General features: G+C 46.6%; 1 protein-coding gene and 1 long non-coding RNA gene across 2 annotated transcripts; both read right to left on the bottom strand.

Moving 5' to 3' along the window:
• Positions 1-2311: 2311 nt before the first annotated feature.
• On the bottom strand, positions 2312-4746 carry LOC135810318 (mucin-2-like). The gene is made up of 2 exons (XM_065323804.1): positions 3858-4746; positions 2312-3806 (listed from the first exon to the last, which is right to left on the bottom strand). Exons 1-2 carry the CDS (start codon positions 4528-4530, stop codon positions 3037-3039), a joined length of 1443 nt encoding a protein of 480 aa, XP_065179876.1. The 5' UTR covers positions 4531-4746; the 3' UTR covers positions 2312-3036.
• Positions 4747-15708: 10962 nt separating this feature from the next.
• On the bottom strand, positions 15709-19828 carry LOC135810317 (uncharacterized). Its single transcript, XR_010552315.1, has 3 exons — positions 19714-19828; positions 18700-18896; positions 15709-17180 (listed from the first exon to the last, which is right to left on the bottom strand). It is a non-coding gene; the product is annotated as an uncharacterized LOC135810317 (long non-coding RNA).
• Positions 19829-20546: the final 718 nt, after the last annotated feature.

Genomic DNA, 20546 nt, shown 5'->3' with positions numbered 1-20546 from the left:
CAGTTGTAGTCTTCGGGGTGCTGAGTCGAATGGTCATGGTCCGAGGAAGCTGAGACGCTCCCTTCCTACTTGAATCCCAATCGAACTCGCGCACTTCCACCGAAACTGGGTGACTGCGCCCTACTAGATGGGGATTTGTATGCAAAATGTCACTAAAAGCGCCATTTCGTTCTTATAAAAGCACGGATGACCGCGATTGGCCCATATGTTGTAGTCTTTTGGACGCTGAGTCGACTGGTTTTGGTCCGAAAAGGCTGCGATGCAGCGTTCCTCCTTTATTCCCAATCGAACATGGTTGAACAAGCGGTCACGTGCTCTTGCGTACGCCAGTCACCTGGTCACCGTGCCTGCAGGGTACAACTTACTAGCCTGTTTGACCTTTTTTGGGTGCAATCCTGTCACTCGAGTTGACCCTTGCCCTTGGTGTGAAAGTTCTCGCCTGCTGGCGTGGTGACCAGGTGATTTGGGCACCCAGGAGCACGTGACCGCTTGTTCAACCATGTTCGATTGGGAATAAAGGAGGAACGCTGCATCGCAGCCTTTTCGGACCAAAACCAGTCGACTCAGCGTCCAAAAGACTACAACATATGGGCCAATCGCGGTCATCCGTGCTTTTATAAGAACAAAATGGCGCTTTTAGTGACATTTTGCATACAAATCCCCATCTAGTAGGGCGCAGTCACCCAGTTTCGGTGGAAGTGCGCGAGTTCGATTGGGATTCAAGTAGGAAGGGAGCGTCTCAGCTTCCTCGGACCACGACCATTCGACTCAGCACCCCGAAGACTACAACTGGTGAAATTTAAATTTTTGCCTTAACTTCCCCTAGTCCACTGCATGTGGATTGGTTTCAGATACATTGTACTTGCAGGTCTGAACCAGGGACCGGAAGTAGTACCTAATACTCCCTGGTCTAAAACAGGGATGGCTACATGATATACAGTGTGCGATGTGCAGATTTGCGCATGTGATCAGCGCGTCTGCTGAGTGCTATGGTCTCTCTCGAACCAGCTGTGAACCAAGATCGAAATTTTTGAGGGGGGTGCTTTGGCACCCAAAGCACCCCCCTTGCCTACGCCCCTGCATGGGCATGTACAATGTCAGGTACAGAAATCGCAGGACGTGCATGTACGTGTACATGACATTGTACAAGTTACGTCCTGCGATTTCTGTACCGGACATTGTACATGACATGTATTTGGCTAAAAAAAGATCCGCACACTCATGCCCTTCATCAGCCCTCCATAACACAATGCTCCATTCAGCTACATGTACATTCCTCCCCTCATTGCTACTTCCATTTTCGTATTTTTATTTTTTTATCTACTTTTCTCTTCATTTCTGACTCCTCTCTAATACTGGTTGTCATCGATTTCATAATACTTACATGTATTGGGCAGAACTGCCCGTTTGACATGCGATGTAAAATAGAATAAACAACAACAAAAACTAAAACAACAACAACAACAACAACAACAACAACAACAACAACAACAACAACAACAACAACAACAACAACAACAACAACAACAACAACAACAACAACAACAACAACAACAACAACAACAACAACAACAACAACAACAACAACAACAACAACAACAGCAACAACAACAACAACAACAACAACAACAACAACAACAACAACAACAACAACAACAACAACAACAACAACAACAACAACAACCACAACTTGTACACATGTACACTGAAGCCAGAGTGAGGGTAACATGCACTAGGATGCATGTACTGTACATGTACATGCACCTGCTCGGATACGTCCTCACATTGAACATTGCGAATGCACTGTACTGGCCGCCCGGCCGCCGGGGAAAGCGGGTTGACATTAACTTTGTTGCTATTGGACTTCTTTCTGGGATTTACGCTCCTCGGCATTCGTCTCGTTGAGCACTCTCGGTAGGCTGGTTTAGTGCTTCTGCAGTATGCATCGCCCGATTCTTTTCGTAGTTTGTCGAGCACTCTGGTAACTCGGCTTACTTCGTAGCTGCACTGATACGGTCTTTATGGCGGAAACAGCTTGCCGTCTGCAGCATTGGGGACTTGTTTCTGATAATTGTTTTGTTTTAATTGTATTTGTTTTTGTGGGCATGGATACATGCGGATGAACTGATGTCGTGCGTGTACATGACACATGTAAACCATCATAGTACATATTCCTTATGACCTTAGTTTACACGGTGAAAGCCTACTTACTTCAGTAGACACATCCGTATAATCTTCAGTGAATTGGTCAGTTGTGCATCGCTTTGGACTGTCCGACGAACCATACTCCCTGCACAACGTCCAATAAAGATACTTTGCCAATACTTGTATTATTGTGGATTGTGGCGATTGACATACATGTATAAGTACAATGTACGCTAAGTGCACCCGCTCTTGGGCGGCGAAGTCCTTTCAACTTGCACCAACTTGATCTGTATTGATATTAGTGGTGCGAGGTGCTCACATTTCGTGTAACTTGAGTTCAGGGCACGCCTGAGGAATCGTCTTTATAAATGTACTTTAGTGCTTCGAAATTATAATCAATTCTGGGCGATGTTCATACTGGAAATCATAGTCATAAATTTTTCTCTATACCAGTCGTGTTGGTGACGTAATTCAATAAAATAATTTCAAATAGAAATGGAAAGCTGAAATTATATATCTGTATATAGGCACGCAATTCCATAAATACATGATTGTACACAGTCAACATGGATTCACCCTGCTCATGGCCTGCTGAAAATACTAATACAGTGTACTCAGTCACACTGCCATTAGCGTAATATGCTATGTACCGGAACAGCTAGAATGAGTCGGCTGGATAGCAGAGCGTGGAGTGACGAAGTTTGGTGACATTCTAACAAAGCTGCTGACATCAAGGTGTCCATTCTTGGCTAGTGCAAGCCTATGACTAATTGCCATTATCCATTGTTGGGCATACCAGTACATGTACCGACACACATACATGTACACTGCATGGTGGTAAGATCAAGGCTCGTTCATGGGCACCAGTTTGGGGTATGATTACGTCATTGGTCATTGGCCAGGAATATTGCCATTGAACAGAACTTGGTCTTGGTGCGGGGCCGGCTTGTCTTTGTCCGCATCTAGGGGGTCGGTGGTGGCCACTAGTGTCCAGTCGAAGGTGGTCATAGCTAGTGGTGGGTTTGTAAGGCACGGCTGCTCGCCAGGTAAGCAGTCTTTATCAATATCGACAGTCGTCACTGTGGGTGGGTTCCCTGGGAACTTGGTGCTCGGAGTGAACTCATCCGAAGTGCTTAGCGTAGGTCCAGTTGCTTCCAATGCACTGCTTGTGGCGAGTAGATTAGTTGCGCAAGGCTCCTCCCCGGGTAAGCAGTCCTTGTCGATATCAACTAAAGTTGTCACTGTTGGCGGCTCGACGGGGAACGCTGTGGCGGTGATGGGCTCCATCGCGGTGGTGAATGTTGGCTCCGCTGATGAGATGCCGCCACTGGATTCGGGGAAGGTCGACCCCACAAGATCTGTGTGTACCGTGGGCCATGTGCTCAGCATGGTGGACGTCGACTCGGAAACTTCGCCCGGGAATATGGCGCTATTGCCGGGTTGTTGACCCTGAGAGTCCGTTGTGGAGTCCACGTGCCACGTGGATACAGGCAATGCGGTTGTGATTTGGGCATCCGTGATTCGGACAGGGGAAGTTCTCCCCGGACCTCGGGTGGTTGCCCTCGGCACTGCGGGTTCAGTTGTGGCCTGATCTTCCGGTGATCGGGTGGTTGCCCTCGGCACTGCGGGTTCAGTTGTTGCCTGATCTTCCGGTGATGGAGGCACGGTGGTGGCCTTGTCCTCTGGCATGTCCTTGTCTTCCGGTGATGGAGGCACGGTGGTCGCCTTGTCCTCTGGCATGTCCTTGTCTTCCCCGAGAGGTGACCATGTTGTGCCCGGCCCAGGCATGGAGACGCGTGTAGTCTGCGTCTGTGAGGATGGTAGTGCCGATGATGGTAGTGCTGATGAGCCCTCCGTAGAGTCGACACGCTGGCCTGGCGTCCCGGCTGTCGGAGTAAACACTTCAGTCACCACTCCTGCAGCCGTGTTGCTGATCGTAACTACTTGGCCACGAACGACTACTTGGCCACTCTGCCCCAGTGCGGCGGCTGATAGCCCACCCTGATCCAGATCCAGATCCGACGCAGCGTCATCCGTTGACAACTCACTTCCCAGGTCTGAGTCAAAATTGTCATCGCTCGCCGCGTCCGCGATTCCCTCTTGTCGGCTGAGTCGTAGTTTGACACCTGGAGCCCGCTCTACGCTGTTGGTGCGCGTCAACAAGTATTCCATAACCCGATTGACAGCTTCCTGCACCGCTATTCTGTTTGACGCAAGGTCTGCTCCGGTGTCATGATGCCAATACGACGAGTCAACGCCTGGATACAACTCCAGTGGGATACTGCGACATTGCACGAATCGCAGACAGCATATTGCGGACAGCACGAGAAGGACCAGTAACGAGAATCTCGTGGACAAGAACGCAACAGCAGAAAATACAGTCATCGTCGCGACGCGACGCTGATGGCAAGCGATGGTGGTCCAAGTTGCGATTTGACGCTGTCTGTATTACGTGTCAATGTCCGATTTGCAACGAGCATGATACTGGAAGAAGTAGAGACATTAGCAGACGTCCAGCACTATCAGACCCCTAACTCAAAAGCAATTGTCTCCACGAACGAAACGCCACTACTGCCACCATGACCACACAATGTTGTCTGAACAAGTGACGATCATTCGCCTAGCCCGAGCCCTGAAAAAGAGATTCCTTTCGAGGCGGATAAGTAAAAGTTCCACGAGTACCAACCATCGCTTGTCCGCACGCTGAGCAGCATCTAGCAAGCTGCAAACGATGCACTAAACGGCCTTCTTAATCCCCGCTGTAGATTCTACGCGAGAGCCGTGCACGGTTTCCCAGGCCGGTAGGTGCATGCAGTGGATGCACGCGGGTGGCTAGAATGCACGCAGGAATGCGATGCTGCACACGGCAAGCCTGCGAGAGCCCTCGGCCGGTTTCAGTATCTTAGCGCGGTGATACTGATAGCTGCCACAGATCAGAGCCTCAAATACATGTACGCGACGTCGTCTGAGTGCAGCATCCGCCGTGAAATTGTCTAGCAGTTACACAGCATATTTACAGCAATGAAATAGCAACGTTCACAAGAAGCACTGTTGTAAAATGTGTCGATTAATTCCTTAGCGTTGTCGGAACTTTCTCACCAGTGGAATGCAAAGGGACAAATTAATATCAGTGAGCGGCATAGATACATGTACCAAGATAACAGCGCAGCAGAATGCAAGTGGCAGGCATCCACAGTGGCAATGGCATGGTATTGGAATATTTCACTGCTGGGTTCGTCTAAGACCCTGATTGAGAAACGAGGGGTGCCAAGTTCACGTCCCGCTTGGAATCGCGTCGATTTTTATCCAACCATGCTGGGTTGTGACTCACAGTGACTTGGGAGCGTGTGGCTTGGCACAAGGGTACAGTGGATGCTGCGGCAAACAGGACATCGACCTTTAGCATCCATCTACCCCGCCGTTTAGGAGCGACATCTGGAGCCTGATCATGGGATTGTGACATCCCAGGGAAGCAGAAGGGAGGTTCATGACCCGCTTTGTACTCGGATCTGTTACATTTATTGCAATTTTAACCTTTTTTTCTTTAATTAAAAATAACTTCAGCCAGTATGACTACTACAGTATTCATTTCGTCTTGGGCTGGGTTAAACATAACTTGGAGGAATCAAAATCCCTTCTAAGTCCTAGGCACTACGTGTGGAGAAGATCGGTCGTTAAAGCCAGGTGGTCTTTAGAACCAGGTCCCACGGTTTCTGTGTCCACGCATGGAAACCGTTCGTTAAGAGCAGGTGGTCCCAGAGGTCGCTTACACCAGGTTTTGCTGTATTGTAGGGGTGAAAGTTGGCACTGAGATCCCGAGTTCGAGTACTCTGATTTTCTCCGATCGAATATTCGAGTATTCGAGTATCCTTCATCTCCTAAAAATTGCACGCCAAGGGCCTTAAATTCACATGATACAACCCTGATTGAACCGAGTAGAAGTCATTTTTCTCGGGGATATTAGTTGGTGGGTCATTTGGGCTCTCTCTACTCGTGAACAAATGTTCACCACACACTCTGTACATCAATATCTGCCGACTGCTGCTCTGAAACTGCAGATTTCTGTGGTAAATGCCCGTACCATCTATGAACGAGTACTCTGATTTATTCCGAGTACGATTATTTTTGAAAAAACCGAGCGAGTACTCGAGTATTCGGTATAATTGTTTCACCCCTACTGTATTGCCAATACTGTGCAGCCACCCCTGGGGCCCTGCATCATTGCCCCATCCGTGCAGTTGTGTGACAGTGCTGCGTGGATAGAACCTTTACATTCTTATTGTTTTATTTTGAACAAATTAGCCCTGTCTTTATTGCTCATCATGTACATGTACATAATGTAGCATATTATATTACACACACAACAGAGGCGAAATGCTGTGCAGCTCTAACTTCAAGTTTCACGCATTTCAGCGATCATCAGACAGCGGCATTCACTATCGAATCCTCTCGATAGTGAATGCTGTCGCACGTCGCACGTAAGGACACGGATCCTGCATGGGCATCCTGAACAGATCTGAAAAGTATGGGTTTAATTAATACTGAGGTATCTGTCTGCAACTCACAGTAGACGCCTGCACTGCTGCAGCTAACAGTGAGGTCTGGCGTGTCTCTCAAACCTCTGTGGACTGAATACAGAAACACTTCACTACAGATCGTGGCTCACCCGAAGTGGAGCGTCCAAGTCCCTGGTGTATGCGTGTCCATGTACCTGGTGTATGCGTGTCTATGTACCTGGTGTATGCGTGTCCATGTACCTGGTGTATGCGTGTCTATGTACCTGGTGTATGCGTGTCTATGTACCTGGTGTATGCGTGTCTATGTACCTGGTGTATGCGTGTCTATGTACCTGTATAAATAAGTCCATGACCATGTACAGTAAAACCTGGTGTAAGCGACCCCTGGTTTAGCGACCACCTGCTCTTAACGACCATTTTCCCCTGCATGGGGTCATGGACTGGTTCTAAAGACCACGTGGCTTTAACGACCGCTTTTGCTTGCACCGTGGGATGGTCCCTTACTAAGGCCTTAGACCAGGTATTACTCTACATGTATGTGAATGTCAAAATTAATGTCGCGTTCTGATGGTTGCTGAAATGCGTGAAGCTACATGTAACTGTTACTGGGTGTACTTGAAGTAATTAGTTACAGCTGCTGAGCTACACAGCCTTTGTATGTACGTGTCATGTACATGACACATGTACTTGTATGTGTGTCCGCGTACATGTACATGTACATGTACATGTACATGTACATGTACATGTACATGTACATGACATGTACATCAGTGTTGGATGCTGATCATGCTGTGGCAAGTGATTAGTTGCATCTGTTGAGTGTTGTAGTGTTGAAGACCCTTGGCCAGTCATAAGTACACTGTATTCGGTCGATGAGCAAAGACTCTTTTTCTGGAAAACAGTATAGACTTCACTGTGCAATCATGAAGGATTAGAACACAACACAAACAGAAAGAAAATAATTTTATGCAAGAAAGGAATCGTGTAAAACAAAAATGATACTTAAGAATGCGAACCAAATTAGATCAATGAGCAGCAGATGATATACATGTACATGTAGATGCATCTGCCAACCATCACGGTTTACGGTCGCTTGCGAAAATGCTGGCGCAATAACCACCAGGGTGATTATGATCAATCAGTGGAGCGCCCTATCTCCTCTTCGCCACGTTTCGCGCCTTCTCTATCGCCCCTCTATATCAGATATGGCGGAACGCTGCACCTTGGAGCTTTGCTGCATTCAGTAGTGTCTTTGGACGGTGGTGGAGTGAACCTGAGGCCGAATGCAATAGAGATTGTCAGATTAGAGGAGCGCTCTCTAATCCCATTGCATAAATCACCGCCCTTGGGTCATACCGCGTCACGGGAAGTATCGTGGAAGGCTGGGAGAGGCGGCGAGCAGGATCTCAAAAAATGATTACATGCTACATATACATATGTAGCATGTACATAATAAATAATCGAATCCTTCACCTTCGGATGTTTTCAGCAGCACGAGCCGAAGAATACTTGTACCGTAGTACTATCGTTCTCACGCTTTTTGGCCGGCAGTAAAATTGCTGCAGATCAGGTATCTGCCATCAGAACTTGCTCAAATTTTCTGATGGTATTAACACTTCACGCGTCCGAAGGCACACGCGATTCAGCATCACTCTGTCAAACCCTGATTAGGGCTAACACACATTCCAGTGCGGCCATACACTGTACACTGTACATGTATACCCGCACAACAGTCAACACTCCCTAAAGCCTTCTCTGGGCTACATCACTTTATGACTTGAAACTCAGAAAGATGGTACAATAAAGCCGTTGTAAATGGCGATTCAGCCTGTCCCAGTCATCGTTAGAGAGAGAGAGAGAGAAAGAGAGAGAGAGAGAATGAGATAGAGAGAGAGAGAGAGAGAGAGAGAGAGAGAGAGAGAGTGATAGAGAGGAGAGAGAGAGAGAGAGAGAGAGAGAGAGAGAGAGAGAGAGAGAGAGAGAGAGAGAGAGAGAGAGAGAGAGAGAGAGAGAGAGAGAGAGAGAGAGAGAGAGAGAGAGAGAGAGAGAGAGAGAGGGAGCGAGAGAGAGAGAGGAGAGAGAAAGAGAGAGAGAGGGAGAGAGAGAGATCGAGAGAGAGAGAGAGGGAGATGGAGAGAGAAAGAGAGAGAGAGAGAGACAGAGAGAGACAGAGAGAGAGAGACAGAGAGAGAGAGAGAGAGAGAGAGAGAGAGAGAGAGAGAGAGAGAGAGAGAGAGAGAGAGAGAGAGAGAGAGAGAGAGAGAGAGAGAGAGAGAGAGAGAGAGAGAGAGAGAGAGAGAGAGAGAGAGAGAGAGAGAGAGAGAGAGAGACAGAGAGACAGAGAGAGAGAGAGGGCGGAGAGAGAGAGAGACAGAGGGAGAGAGAGGGAGAGGGAGAGAGAAAGAGAAAAGAGAGAGCTGGGAGATAGAAGAGCACAGTGCTCTTTGTGATGGGGTTGCGAAGGATAGCAGGTTCTGGGACATGTGCATGAGAATCAGAATATTGGTGATGATGGCAGCAAGGGTATAAGGTACCTTCTCTGGGCTACACCACTTTATGACTTGAAACTCAGGAAGATGGTACAATGAAGCCGTTGTAAATGGCAATTTAGCTTGTCCCAGTCATCGTTAGAGAGATTTGAACGGTAGCGCGCAAGGGAGAGACATGTACACGCTCAAGCAGCGTAACAGAATTGAAATGTAAGGACAGAAATACGGAGAGAGGAAGGGTAGAAAATAGTTAACCGAGTCAACCTCAGAGCTACACTAAAGCAAAAACGGAATGGGAATATACTGTAATCGAAATAGCATCATACAAATGTTGTAAAATACGTTTCCTATTCTTCAGTCCACTGTTTAACAGAAACACACTAGCCGGAAAGCATTTTTTAGTTATAAGGAGCCGTGATGCGTTTTAGCAGGGCACAACACTGATGGTTGTTGGGCTCGGAACGGAGATCAGGCGGGAGGTGGTTCCACAGGACAGCGTGGCTTCCATAACGCGCAGAACTGAGCGATGTCAACACTATCTGCCACAGTGTCTCTTGCGTCGTTCCGACACGCCTGGAGCGCAAGGAATCCCAGTGCTCGTCCGCCATTCTTCTATGCTGGAGATGTGAATTATTTGAGTTTGGCCGACACTAAAATCATGTATGTGAGAGTGCAACGTAAACAAAGCGGTTTTTTTTAGTTTCACGCCACCGAAAACTCCGTCGAATCTGCCCAATGCACACGAAAAACACGTTCCAATGTCGCCCGGTATGTCCACTTTGTTGCGGCATGTTGCATTTGCGTGACACGCAACCATCGCGCCAGAGAAGAGCAACGTTCCACGCAGATTTCGGGACGGCCATACGCTCCACTCGCCTTGTGCTGTCTCTCCCGACGTCGCAGAGCCAGGCCATCACGCTCATCATGTTTTTCACCGATACTGCGATAGAGCGCTCTTCTCTGACCGCACGTCACACAGCGTACTTCGACCGCGCATTGTTTATTCAACAGTCACAAACCTTACACGGCACGGCAGCGTCCGCGCGCGCCCAATTTAGCTCCATGGTGCACGCGAGACACCAGCGTCGGTGATCCCTGCCGGGGTTGGCGATTAATCCCCGGCAATTTCGACTCTACGAAATTTTGGCAAATTCTACAGGTAAAGCTGTGAATTTGACAGCACTCTACAAACTTTATGCCATGGTAGGCATTTCCTTGAATCCTGCTCCATTTCTTTCTTTATCCACACACACATCACAGGGCACCACGTATCATTCGAGCTTTTTAAGGGGGCCACATCCACACCACCAAAAACAACAACAACAACAACAACAACAACAACAACAACAACAACAACAACAACAACAACAACAACAACAACAACAATAACAACAACAACAACAACAACAACAACAACAACAACAACAACAACAACAACAACAACAACAACAACAACAACAACAACAACAACAACAACAACAACAACAACAACAACAACAACAACCACAACAACAACAACAACAACAACAACAACATCCTTATTAGCGATGGTGCCATCGTGAGAATAAAGAATTCAAAAACATGTTTTGTTGTTTGAATCGAGAACATCATCCTCTCATGGTAGGGAAAGAGGAAAAGACATGTAGAGAGGATGGAGTATTGGCGAACACATGAAAAAAGGTGATCTACATGTAATTTGAATACTTCGACGCTTTCAAGAGTGCACAAAATTGGGCGTGACAAGGTTCACAACGCATCATGGGCAGTAGCTTGTTCCAGAGAATGGCACCAATGTATCTCTAGCAGAAGGACAGGGCCAGAAGGGTACGTACATGTACATGTACCTGCAGTAGGTTCTGACGTCATAATTCCGACAGAAGATACTCGAACGGCCATGGATGCAGCGACGAACGAATAACAGTGAGGTTTTGCATTCCGAATTTCGGTTCGGCGTGCTTCCGTCATTAATTTTGTCGAACATCAAATGCCGAATTCTTGAACGAAAGTTTCTTTTGCAAGTCGAACATCATGTGTTTTCATTTCGTGAGCTCGAGCATCAGCAATGTCCTGTCCTGTGTTCCTTTTCTTGCTGATTCCAACGAACCTCTGATCGTCCAAAGAGTCGAGGGCCGAATCTGCCACCTCAGTTGCCTCAGAAAAACTAACTACATAGCCAAGTCTAATTTTATGCATATCGCCTCGTCTTTTCAGCCACAAAGGTGATGGCGAGGACACTGCAGGCGAAAGGGAGTAGACAGGCAATGGATAGGAGCAATAGGAGGTACATGTAGGTGACGATGCAGATGTCGCCGAAGACGTCTGCGAAGCCATGCCGAGATAAGAAACCTCTTTGAATAAAACACACCCTTGGGCTCTTCCAAAAAACATTCATCCGAAAAATACTTTTCGGCAAAATGAGCTTTTTCCGAACAAACATGCCGAATCTTCGAGTGCATTTTCGACCTCGCTCCCATGTGCCGAATCTTTTGCCGAATTTCGAATGCAAAACCTCACTAATTATTAGAACTTTCGCTGCCAGGGTATCCAGTCAGTTAGGCACGTGACATTTCGTCGCAAGACAAATCGAGGTGGTCAATTCATCCAGGGACAATTCCCGACTGTGCGGTTTCACAGCTTGATTTGTTTCACTGCCTGACGCATTCCGCGAGTACATTTCGACGACTTTACATCTTCACCGCTGACCCTGTTGGCGAAGTTTACTGAAAACACTGTAAGCTCTGGATAGGAAATCCTGTCTCTTGGCTACTCAATCATGGACGAGCATCGAACTTGACGAATGGTCTTGTCAATGTGACCATCCCAGGAGAGCTCATTATCAACATTAACTCCAAGGTAGCGAGCCTGTGACACAATTGCTAGCAGTTTCCCGTCGCAACGGATCAGGGGCCATTCTGCACTCTGCTGCACACAGTGGTGTTATATGCAGGACCTGTGCCTTCGTTTGGTTCGGCTCTTTTAAGGTGGCAGACTACCCAAGAAATTCGCTGAAAATCGAATTTGTGAATTCATATTGAGTGCTACGTCAGTTGAAAGAGCATAAATAGCTGCAAATTCTCTGAAAATTGTGTCCCGATCTGACCAGCCGTTCAAGAGTTATGGCCAAAAATGTGCCCTTTCAAGGAAAGATTTTTTGTTGCATGCTGTCATTTGTTGGCAGCACTGTATTTGAATGTGAGCAGGCCGTGCGCAACTTGTCGTATCATGGAAACACGCGAAAGTGTCCAAAAATCACGTTTTTGAGCCACGGATTGGGCTGCACGGCGGCGGGCTTCGTGCAGCAGGACTTTTGCCAGCACCCTCGTGACGTTGCAGATATGTGGCTTGATTATTGTAGTTGACGTTGATTTAGTGACTTTGGCAAGTTTGAGTCGTGTCAAGAAGTCAGGTAGGATTCAGTACTAGGCAGGAGCGGAACGTGAGTGGTAGTCTTTGCCGGTTTCTGAGGGTATCCTGGATTTGGTGTGCAGCGCGAAAAAAAAAAAAAAAAAAAAAAAGCGCTGTGGAAATGGCTTGCTGTGGACGTCCCAGCACTGGATGTTGTATCAAAGGTACGACCTCGTAGAACGTGCTAAACCTAAAAAAAAATCAAAAATTGACTTGGGTCTGTGGGAGTCTGTGAGAGAACGCCCACTCGTTCCGTTGCGACAGATTGCAGGGCCACGTTGAGGGGCCCTACCCCACCACCCATGGCTGCTTCTGGACTTGTTTTACGGTTGGGTCCCGCGCACGGACAGAATGAGCACGAAAATGTGAAAAAATTGTAAATGCATTTGTTTGGCTCCTGGGTGGCTCGCACACCGTGGCACTATGCCGGAAATTTGAGTTTTTCCGGCCTGGAAAGCCTGTCAGTGAGGCGCAAGAACTTGTAAATCATGTCCTGAGGGCCAGCATAGTGGCAGGAGTGTGTGGTCAAAAGTTCACTCAAATCCATTGAGAAACGCCAAAGTTACGGTCAATTGAATGCCATATGAAATTTATGGGTAGGCTGCCCCCTTAATTAAGGGGGCACATCACCCAAAAATTCGCTGAAAAATCGAATTTGTAAATTCATATTGAGTGCCACATCAGTTGAAAGAGCATGAATAGCTGCAAATTCTCTGAAAACTGTGTCCCTATCTGACCAGCCGTTCAAGAGTTATGGCCGAAAATGTGCCCTTGCAAGGAAAGATTTTTTTGTTGCATGCTGTCATTTGTTGGCAGCACTGTATTTGAATGTGAGCAGACCGTGCGCAACTTGTCGTATTATGGAAACACGCGAAAGTGTGCAGAATTTTGCCCCAAGTCCAAAAAAGTCCAAAAAATCACGTTAAAAAACCACGTATTGGGCTGCACGGCGGCGGGCGAAGCCCGCCGCCGTGCAGCAGGACTTTTGCCAGCACCCTCGTGACGTTGCAGATATGTGGCTTGATTATTGTAGTTGACGTTGATTTAGTGACTTTGGCAAGTTTGAGTCGTGTCAAGAAGTCAGGTAGGATTCAGTACTAGGCAGTAGTGAAACGTGAGTGGCAGTCTTTGCCGGTTTCTGAGGGCATCCTGGATTTGGTTTGCAGCGCTGTGGAAATGGCTTGCTGTGGAGGTCCCAGCACTGGATGTTGTATCAAAGGTACGACCTCGTAGCACGTGCCAAACCTAAAAAAATTCAAAAATTGCCTTGGGTCTGTGGGAGTCCGTGAAAGAACGCCCACTCGTTCCGTTGTGACAGATTCCAGGGCCACGTTGAGGGGCCCTACCCCACCACCCATGGCTGCTTCTGGACTTGTTTTAGGTTTGGGTCCCGCGCACGGACAGAATGGGCACGAAAATGTGAAAAAAATGTAAATGCATTTGTTTGGCTCCTGGGTGGCTCGCACACCGTAGCACTATGCCGGAAATTTGAGTTTTTCCGGCCTGGAAAGCCTGTCAGTGAGACGCAAGAACTTGTAAATCATGTCCTGAGGGCCAGCATAGTGGCAGGAGTGTGTGGTCAAAATTTCACTCAAATCCACTGAGAAACACCAAAGTTACGGTCAATTGAATGCCATATGAAATTTTTGGGTGATGTGCCCCCTTAAGGGGGCACATCACCCAAAAATTCGCTGAAAAATCGAATTTGTAAATTCATATTGAGTGCCACATCAGTTGAAAGAGCATGAATAGCTGCAAATTCTCTGAAAACTGTGTCCCTATCTGACCAGCCGTTCAAGAGTTATGGCCGAAAATGTGCCCTTGCAAGGAAAGATTTTTTTGTTGCATGCTGTCATTTGTTGGCAGCACTGTATTTGAATGTGAGCAGACCGTGCGCAACTTGTCGTATTATGGAAACACGCGAAAGTGTGCAGAATTTTGCCCCAAGTCCAAAAAAGTCCAAAAAATCACGTTAAAAAACCACGTATTGGGCTGCACGGCGGCGGGCGAAGCCCGCCGCCGTGCAGCAGGACTTTTGCCAGCACCCTCGTGACGTTGCAGATATGTGGCTTGATTATTGTAGTTGACGTTGATTTAGTGACTTTGGCAAGTTTGAGTCGTGTCAAGAAGTCAGGTAGGATTCAGTACTAGGCAGTAGTGAAACGTGAGTGGCAGTCTTTGCCGGTTTCTGAGGGCATCCTGGATTTGGTTTGCAGCGCTGTGGAAATGGCTTGCTGTGGAGGTCCCAGCACTGGATGTTGTATCAAAGGTACGACCTCGTAGCACGTGCCAAACCTAAAAAAATTCAAAAATTGCCTTGGGTCTGTGGGAGTCCGTGAAAGAACGCCCACTCGTTCCGTTGTGACAGATTCCAGGGCCACGTTGAGGGGCCCTACCCCACCACCCATGGCTGCTTCTGGACTTGTTTTAGGTTTGGGTCCCGCGCACGGACAGAATGGGCACGAAAATGTGAAAAAAATGTAAATGCATTTGTTTGGCTCCTGGGTGGCTCGCACACCGTAGCACTATGCCGGAAATTTGAGTTTTTCCGGCCTGGAAAGCCTGTCAGTGAGACGCAAGAACTTGTAAATCATGTCCTGAGGGCCAGCATAGTGGCAGGAGTGTGTGGTCAAAATTTCACTCAAATCCACTGAGAAACACCAAAGTTACGGTCAATTGAATGCCATATGAAATTTTTAAGGCCACGGCCCTCACGCCAGGTTGCCAGATTCTTGACGGCGGTGATCAGGGAGGTGCATGCCACTGCTCGACTCCCACAAGCCTCGAGGACGACATCATGCGCAAACTCTTGATGGACGACAGGACGTGGGATGCAATTGTGGATGTCGCGAACACACAGTGTGGAAAGATGTAACAATCTCCCCTCTGTTACAAGAAGGGAAATCCCCATTTACCCAACAACTACTCGCCCATCGGCCTTCTTGGCGTCACGTGGTTTCGAAAGAGTTCAAATAGATCGGGGCTTTGCTGACCGTGGAGGCTATAGTAAGGAGCACTGCGTTCAAGCACAGTGCGTCGACCACCTTGCAACATGCTGTCAACCAAACAAAGTGTACATGTACAATGTACTTGTATGTAGTCGATAGCCATGTGGTTAAAAGGAGGCAGAACACAACGTGGCAAGGATTAACTATTATTGCGTCGACATTTCACCGGTGCACACCCGGAGTAGCAACCTCAGGAAGGCAAAAGGCACTAAAGTAGTGAACTTACTCCGGTACACACCTGGAGGTTAGTTGCTAGAACTAACTATGAACTAAGGAAACAAAGGCTGGCTTTTAGAGGTAGACGGCGTGAGGGGCAATGCGTACCAGAGCAGTGGGAAGGAAGAAGAAAGGTCAAAGTAGGTACATTTATGCGTGGACAGAAGATTGGCAAAGAAGGGGGAGAAGCTGAATAGAAAGGTGGATAAATGGCAGGCGGTTGAAAGGGAGAGTTGTATAGCGTACTGCAAACAACAAAATCAAAAAGTTTGGCTACATGTAGGTGACGAAACAGATTAGTGAACGAAGTACAGCCGATTACATGAAAGCAATGGCTGCAAGGCTGAATGGAGCAAAGGGGCGGCCAGTACCCAGGCAACAGTCCATGCATTCAATGGTGCGACGGGTAGAACAAGCAAGCATGTGAGATAAATGGAAAGGCAGCAGTGTACATGTCAGCTGATACTAATGAGACAACATGTGTATAGAGTTACACTACAATAGAAGAGGTAGAAGTAGTTGGAAAACGAGTATAAAAAGAAAAAGAAGAATAACAATTCAGAACAGAAGCTACAAATTTTGCGAAGACTGAATATCAAGAAGACATCCAGGAGCGAACAACGAATACACGACTGACGGTACAACAAGAAGAACACTTAGACAACTCCCCTAGAATAAAGAGGGTCAGAACCGGGTCTAACACCCATACGGTGCAGATGGTCGTAAAGACCGGGGCTCTACCAACCGTGATGGTTGTAGTAAGGTCACTGTTTCCGAACACGGTGTCCTCCACCTTGCTACATGCTGTCAACCAATAACAGGGACACTACATGTAAATGTACATAATTATACATGTACATGTATAATTATGCAATATCCCAGATGGAGAGAGAGCGAAGGAAATCACTGATCCGATCTAACGTTGCCAGTGTAACGAAAGTTCCTTAATGGTCGCAGATCTCTTTGACTTGCAGAAGAGATGGTGCCAGCCTCCCTGAGTTCGGAGTATGTGCGTCTCTAAAACTAGTTTCTCCTGTGTGAATTGAGATCACGTGAAAACCCTGTTTGATTGGTCCCTTACTTGTCGCTCTGCAAAGACCTTCCAAATAGCCAGGGATATACAAGCTACCGGAATTACTACCGCGATATCGGTAGTGAGCAATACCCAGACGTGATGGCTGAGTGCACTCTTGACCGTCAATTTTGGCGTACCACAAGGCAGAGGATCCAGACCCTGCAGGAGAATAAGTATCAATAGTGGTTGAGTAAGTGATCCGTAAAAGTGTGGATGCACGTTTCTTCGTGAATTGGAGGCTAGCCAGTTGGGTAATCCCGCCTACGCTTCTGCTATGTGTCGTATAGGCGAACCCTAGTGATGCTGGATTGCACTGTTGTAACTCCTTGAGGAGAACACGCACAGAAACAAATACAAGACTCGGAACAGGTCGAACCTCAGGAACAATCCACCAATATCACAAGAGTCTAAGTCATCCAATGATCATCAGACAATGCCTCCAATCTGTGTCCCCGTCCCCTCAATTCCCACAAAACCATACTTCGAAGTAGCATACTGTAGCACATACAATGTTGTAGTAGTTTTTTTGTGTTCCGATTGATTTTTACTTTTTATTTTGTGTTCCAATTGACTTACTAGCATCTAAATTGATTTTTGTATTTCAAAGTGGTTTACTGAATTTGAATTTGTTTGATGATATGTGCAATTCATTTTGCCCGAGCAAAAACAATGATAAATATTCATTTCAAAATGAGATAAAACTTATAAGCAAGCAACACAAATGGTAAGTAGGTTTGTGTTGTGTCGTGCACGTTGTGCCCTACAGTTGGGTTCTTTAAGCTGTGTGTATTCATTTGCGTAAGCCTGTGCTCTGGAAACAAAAGAAGCAGATAGTCGCACTGAAATTGGTTTCTTTAAACTTTTTTTCCACAGCTTGTTTCTCTCACTTCACAGTTTTCACATTCCGGTTGTCTCGCCCTCTCTTGCGCCACCTACTTGCCATTTGTGTTGCTTGCTTGCAAGTTTTATCACCTTTTGGAACGCACACTTTAAAATGATTGCTTTCGCTTTGCTTGCCTTCACTTCAGTCACGATATATTCGACTGATGATAGTGACATGAAAATCGATTCTGTAAACGTTTGACTTCGTTGATGCGTAGTGATGACGTCACAGTCAGTTCTATTTATTGCACTTATACTCGTGATGTACATGTACAGTGGAACCTGTCTAAGACGACCGCTCAAGGGACCTTCAAAGCGTGGTCTTTGTTACCAGGTGGTCTTTTATCCAGGGTCACTTAACTGGAAATAGCATCCCTTGGTCCTGCTTGCAATGGTCTTCTGGGACAGGTGGTCGCCTTATTCGAGTGGTCGCCCTGACAGGTTTTATTGTACATGTAGTACATAGTCTTCATGCATACAGTCATCATGCATACAGCCTTCATGCATACAGTCTTCATGCATACAGTCTTCATGCATACAGTCTTCATGCATACAGTCTTCATGCATACAGTCTTCATGCATACAGTCTTCATGCATACAGTCATCATGCATACAGTCATCATGCATACAGTCATCATGCATACAGCCTTCATGCATACAGTCTTCATGCATACAGTCTTCATGCATACAGTCTTCATGCATACAGTCTTCATGCATACAGTCTTCATGCATACAGTCTTCATGCATACAGTCTTCATGCATACAGTCATCATGCATACAGTCTTCATGCATACAGTCTTCATGCATACAGTCATCATGCATACAGTCATCATGCATACAGTCATCATGCATACAGCCTTCATGCATACAGTCTTCATGCATACAGTCTTCATGCATACAGTCTTCATGCATACAGTCTTCATGCATACAGTCTTCATGCATACAGTGACACCCTAACATACCTGCAATGTAGACACAGGGCCTTCCAACTTGTTTATGCGACCATGGACGGTGCGGTTCGCCTCAGCTAATTGCGACTCAAGGATGCCGACGTTTGCATTCAGGCTCGCCCGGATGGTGCGGTTCGCCTCAGCTAATTGCGACTCAAGGATAGCGACGTTTGCATTCAACGCTTCAAATACAGCTAGCGTCAGCCAACCTGTAGGGAGTAACACAAAGTGTCCTGTCGGGATCAACACTTTTAACAAAGTTTACTGAATGTGAGTCACATACACGTGACCGGATCAGGTTGTTTTATGCGTTCATCTCTGGACCACTATGACTGGACTATATGTACATGTACATGTACATGTACATCAGGGAGTCGTACTCAAACTGTTTGAGTACGACTCCCTGATGTACATGTACATGTACATCAGGGAGTCGTACTCAAACTGTTTGAGTACGACTCCCTGATGTACATGTACATGTACATGTACATGTACATGTACATGTACATGTACATGTACATGGTAATAACCTAACACTAAAAAACCAGTGTTAGATAAACCTTGTTATAGTTCACCGGGGCTCTGCCAACCGCGGAAGGTTGTACTTGTAGTAAGGACTAAGGTCACTGTTTCCGAACACAGTGCCCTCCACACACCTTGTTTCATGCTGTCAATCTAACAATGTACATGTACATGTACATGCAGGTGTTCGGATGCACTCATCACATGACTCGGTTGGATCTTCTTAATTCGTATGCATTCAACTTGTGACTGGATCAGGTCTTATGAGTTATGTAGGTCTATTGCAAGTTCCACAGAAGCTGAACGGGTATGATGACAGGGAATGACGGCATGTCAGTGACGTAAGCGGGTGACGTCACTAAGCGACACCCCGTAAAAATCTTCTACTGCACAAAGGCAACTTTGTTATTATCGTGACATGAATCCATGTTTGGCATGTGTGTCCAGCGATTGATTTACAGAATTGTTTCACATGACATTGAGCACATGGCGGGGCATACTTACGTGTCTGACATACGTCGCCGGTGTAGCCAACTGAGCAGTTACACGAAAAACTGTTGAATGCGTCGATGCAGCTCCCGCCATTCTGACACGGCTCGCTGGCACACTCGTCAATCTCTGCAAAACGTTAGTAGACGAATGAGATACACTGTATACAGTCAACTTCGCCAATAACGACATTCGGCGGGGCATCAGAAAAGTGTCCTTATTCGCGAAGTGTCCTTATAACCGAAGTCCCATTTGAATGTATGTGAACCCATATTTTGTATAGTATGACATGCATATCAAAATCAAGCTCTTTTCTTGCTCTATGTCAATGTGTACTTTATTTTCATATTGCAGTTGAAAGGAACTAAAAATTCAATATGCAAGGGAAATCAATTCAAAAATATGCCTTTTTGAGCCATCTACAGGGCCAGAGACATGTACATGTACATGTATGATGATTACTGTACAATCATGTACAATTACATGTACATAGTCATTGTATAAAAGGAAGAAAAAGCCCCCCCCCCCCCTTGGCTGCATTTTCTTGCATGTGTGCCTTTATAATAATAATATCCATCAGTCATCACCATAGGTTCTGGTACTTCTGCATGACAGGTACATGTACATGTACTTGACTGACAGGTACTTGAAATAGCTGTCAAAAGCCCAGAAAGTCGTTATTCAAGCAGTGAATATGACCTCGGGGCACTAAAAGCATGTCGCTATACGCGAATTGTCGTTATTCAGATAGTCGTTATATCCGAAGTTAAATGTATACAGTTAGATGGGACTTTGCTCTGGGCATGGAAATTCGGTCGTTATTCGCGAATTGTCGTTATATCCGCAGT

The sequence above is a fragment of the Sycon ciliatum genome, chromosome 2 (assembly GCF_964019385.1).
Source record: "Sycon ciliatum chromosome 2, ocSycCili1.1, whole genome shotgun sequence".
Taxonomy (NCBI): Eukaryota; Metazoa; Porifera; class Calcarea; order Leucosolenida; family Sycettidae; genus Sycon; species Sycon ciliatum.
The sequence above is the reverse complement of the archived record's forward strand: the minus strand, read 5'-3'. Positions and strand labels throughout refer to the sequence as shown.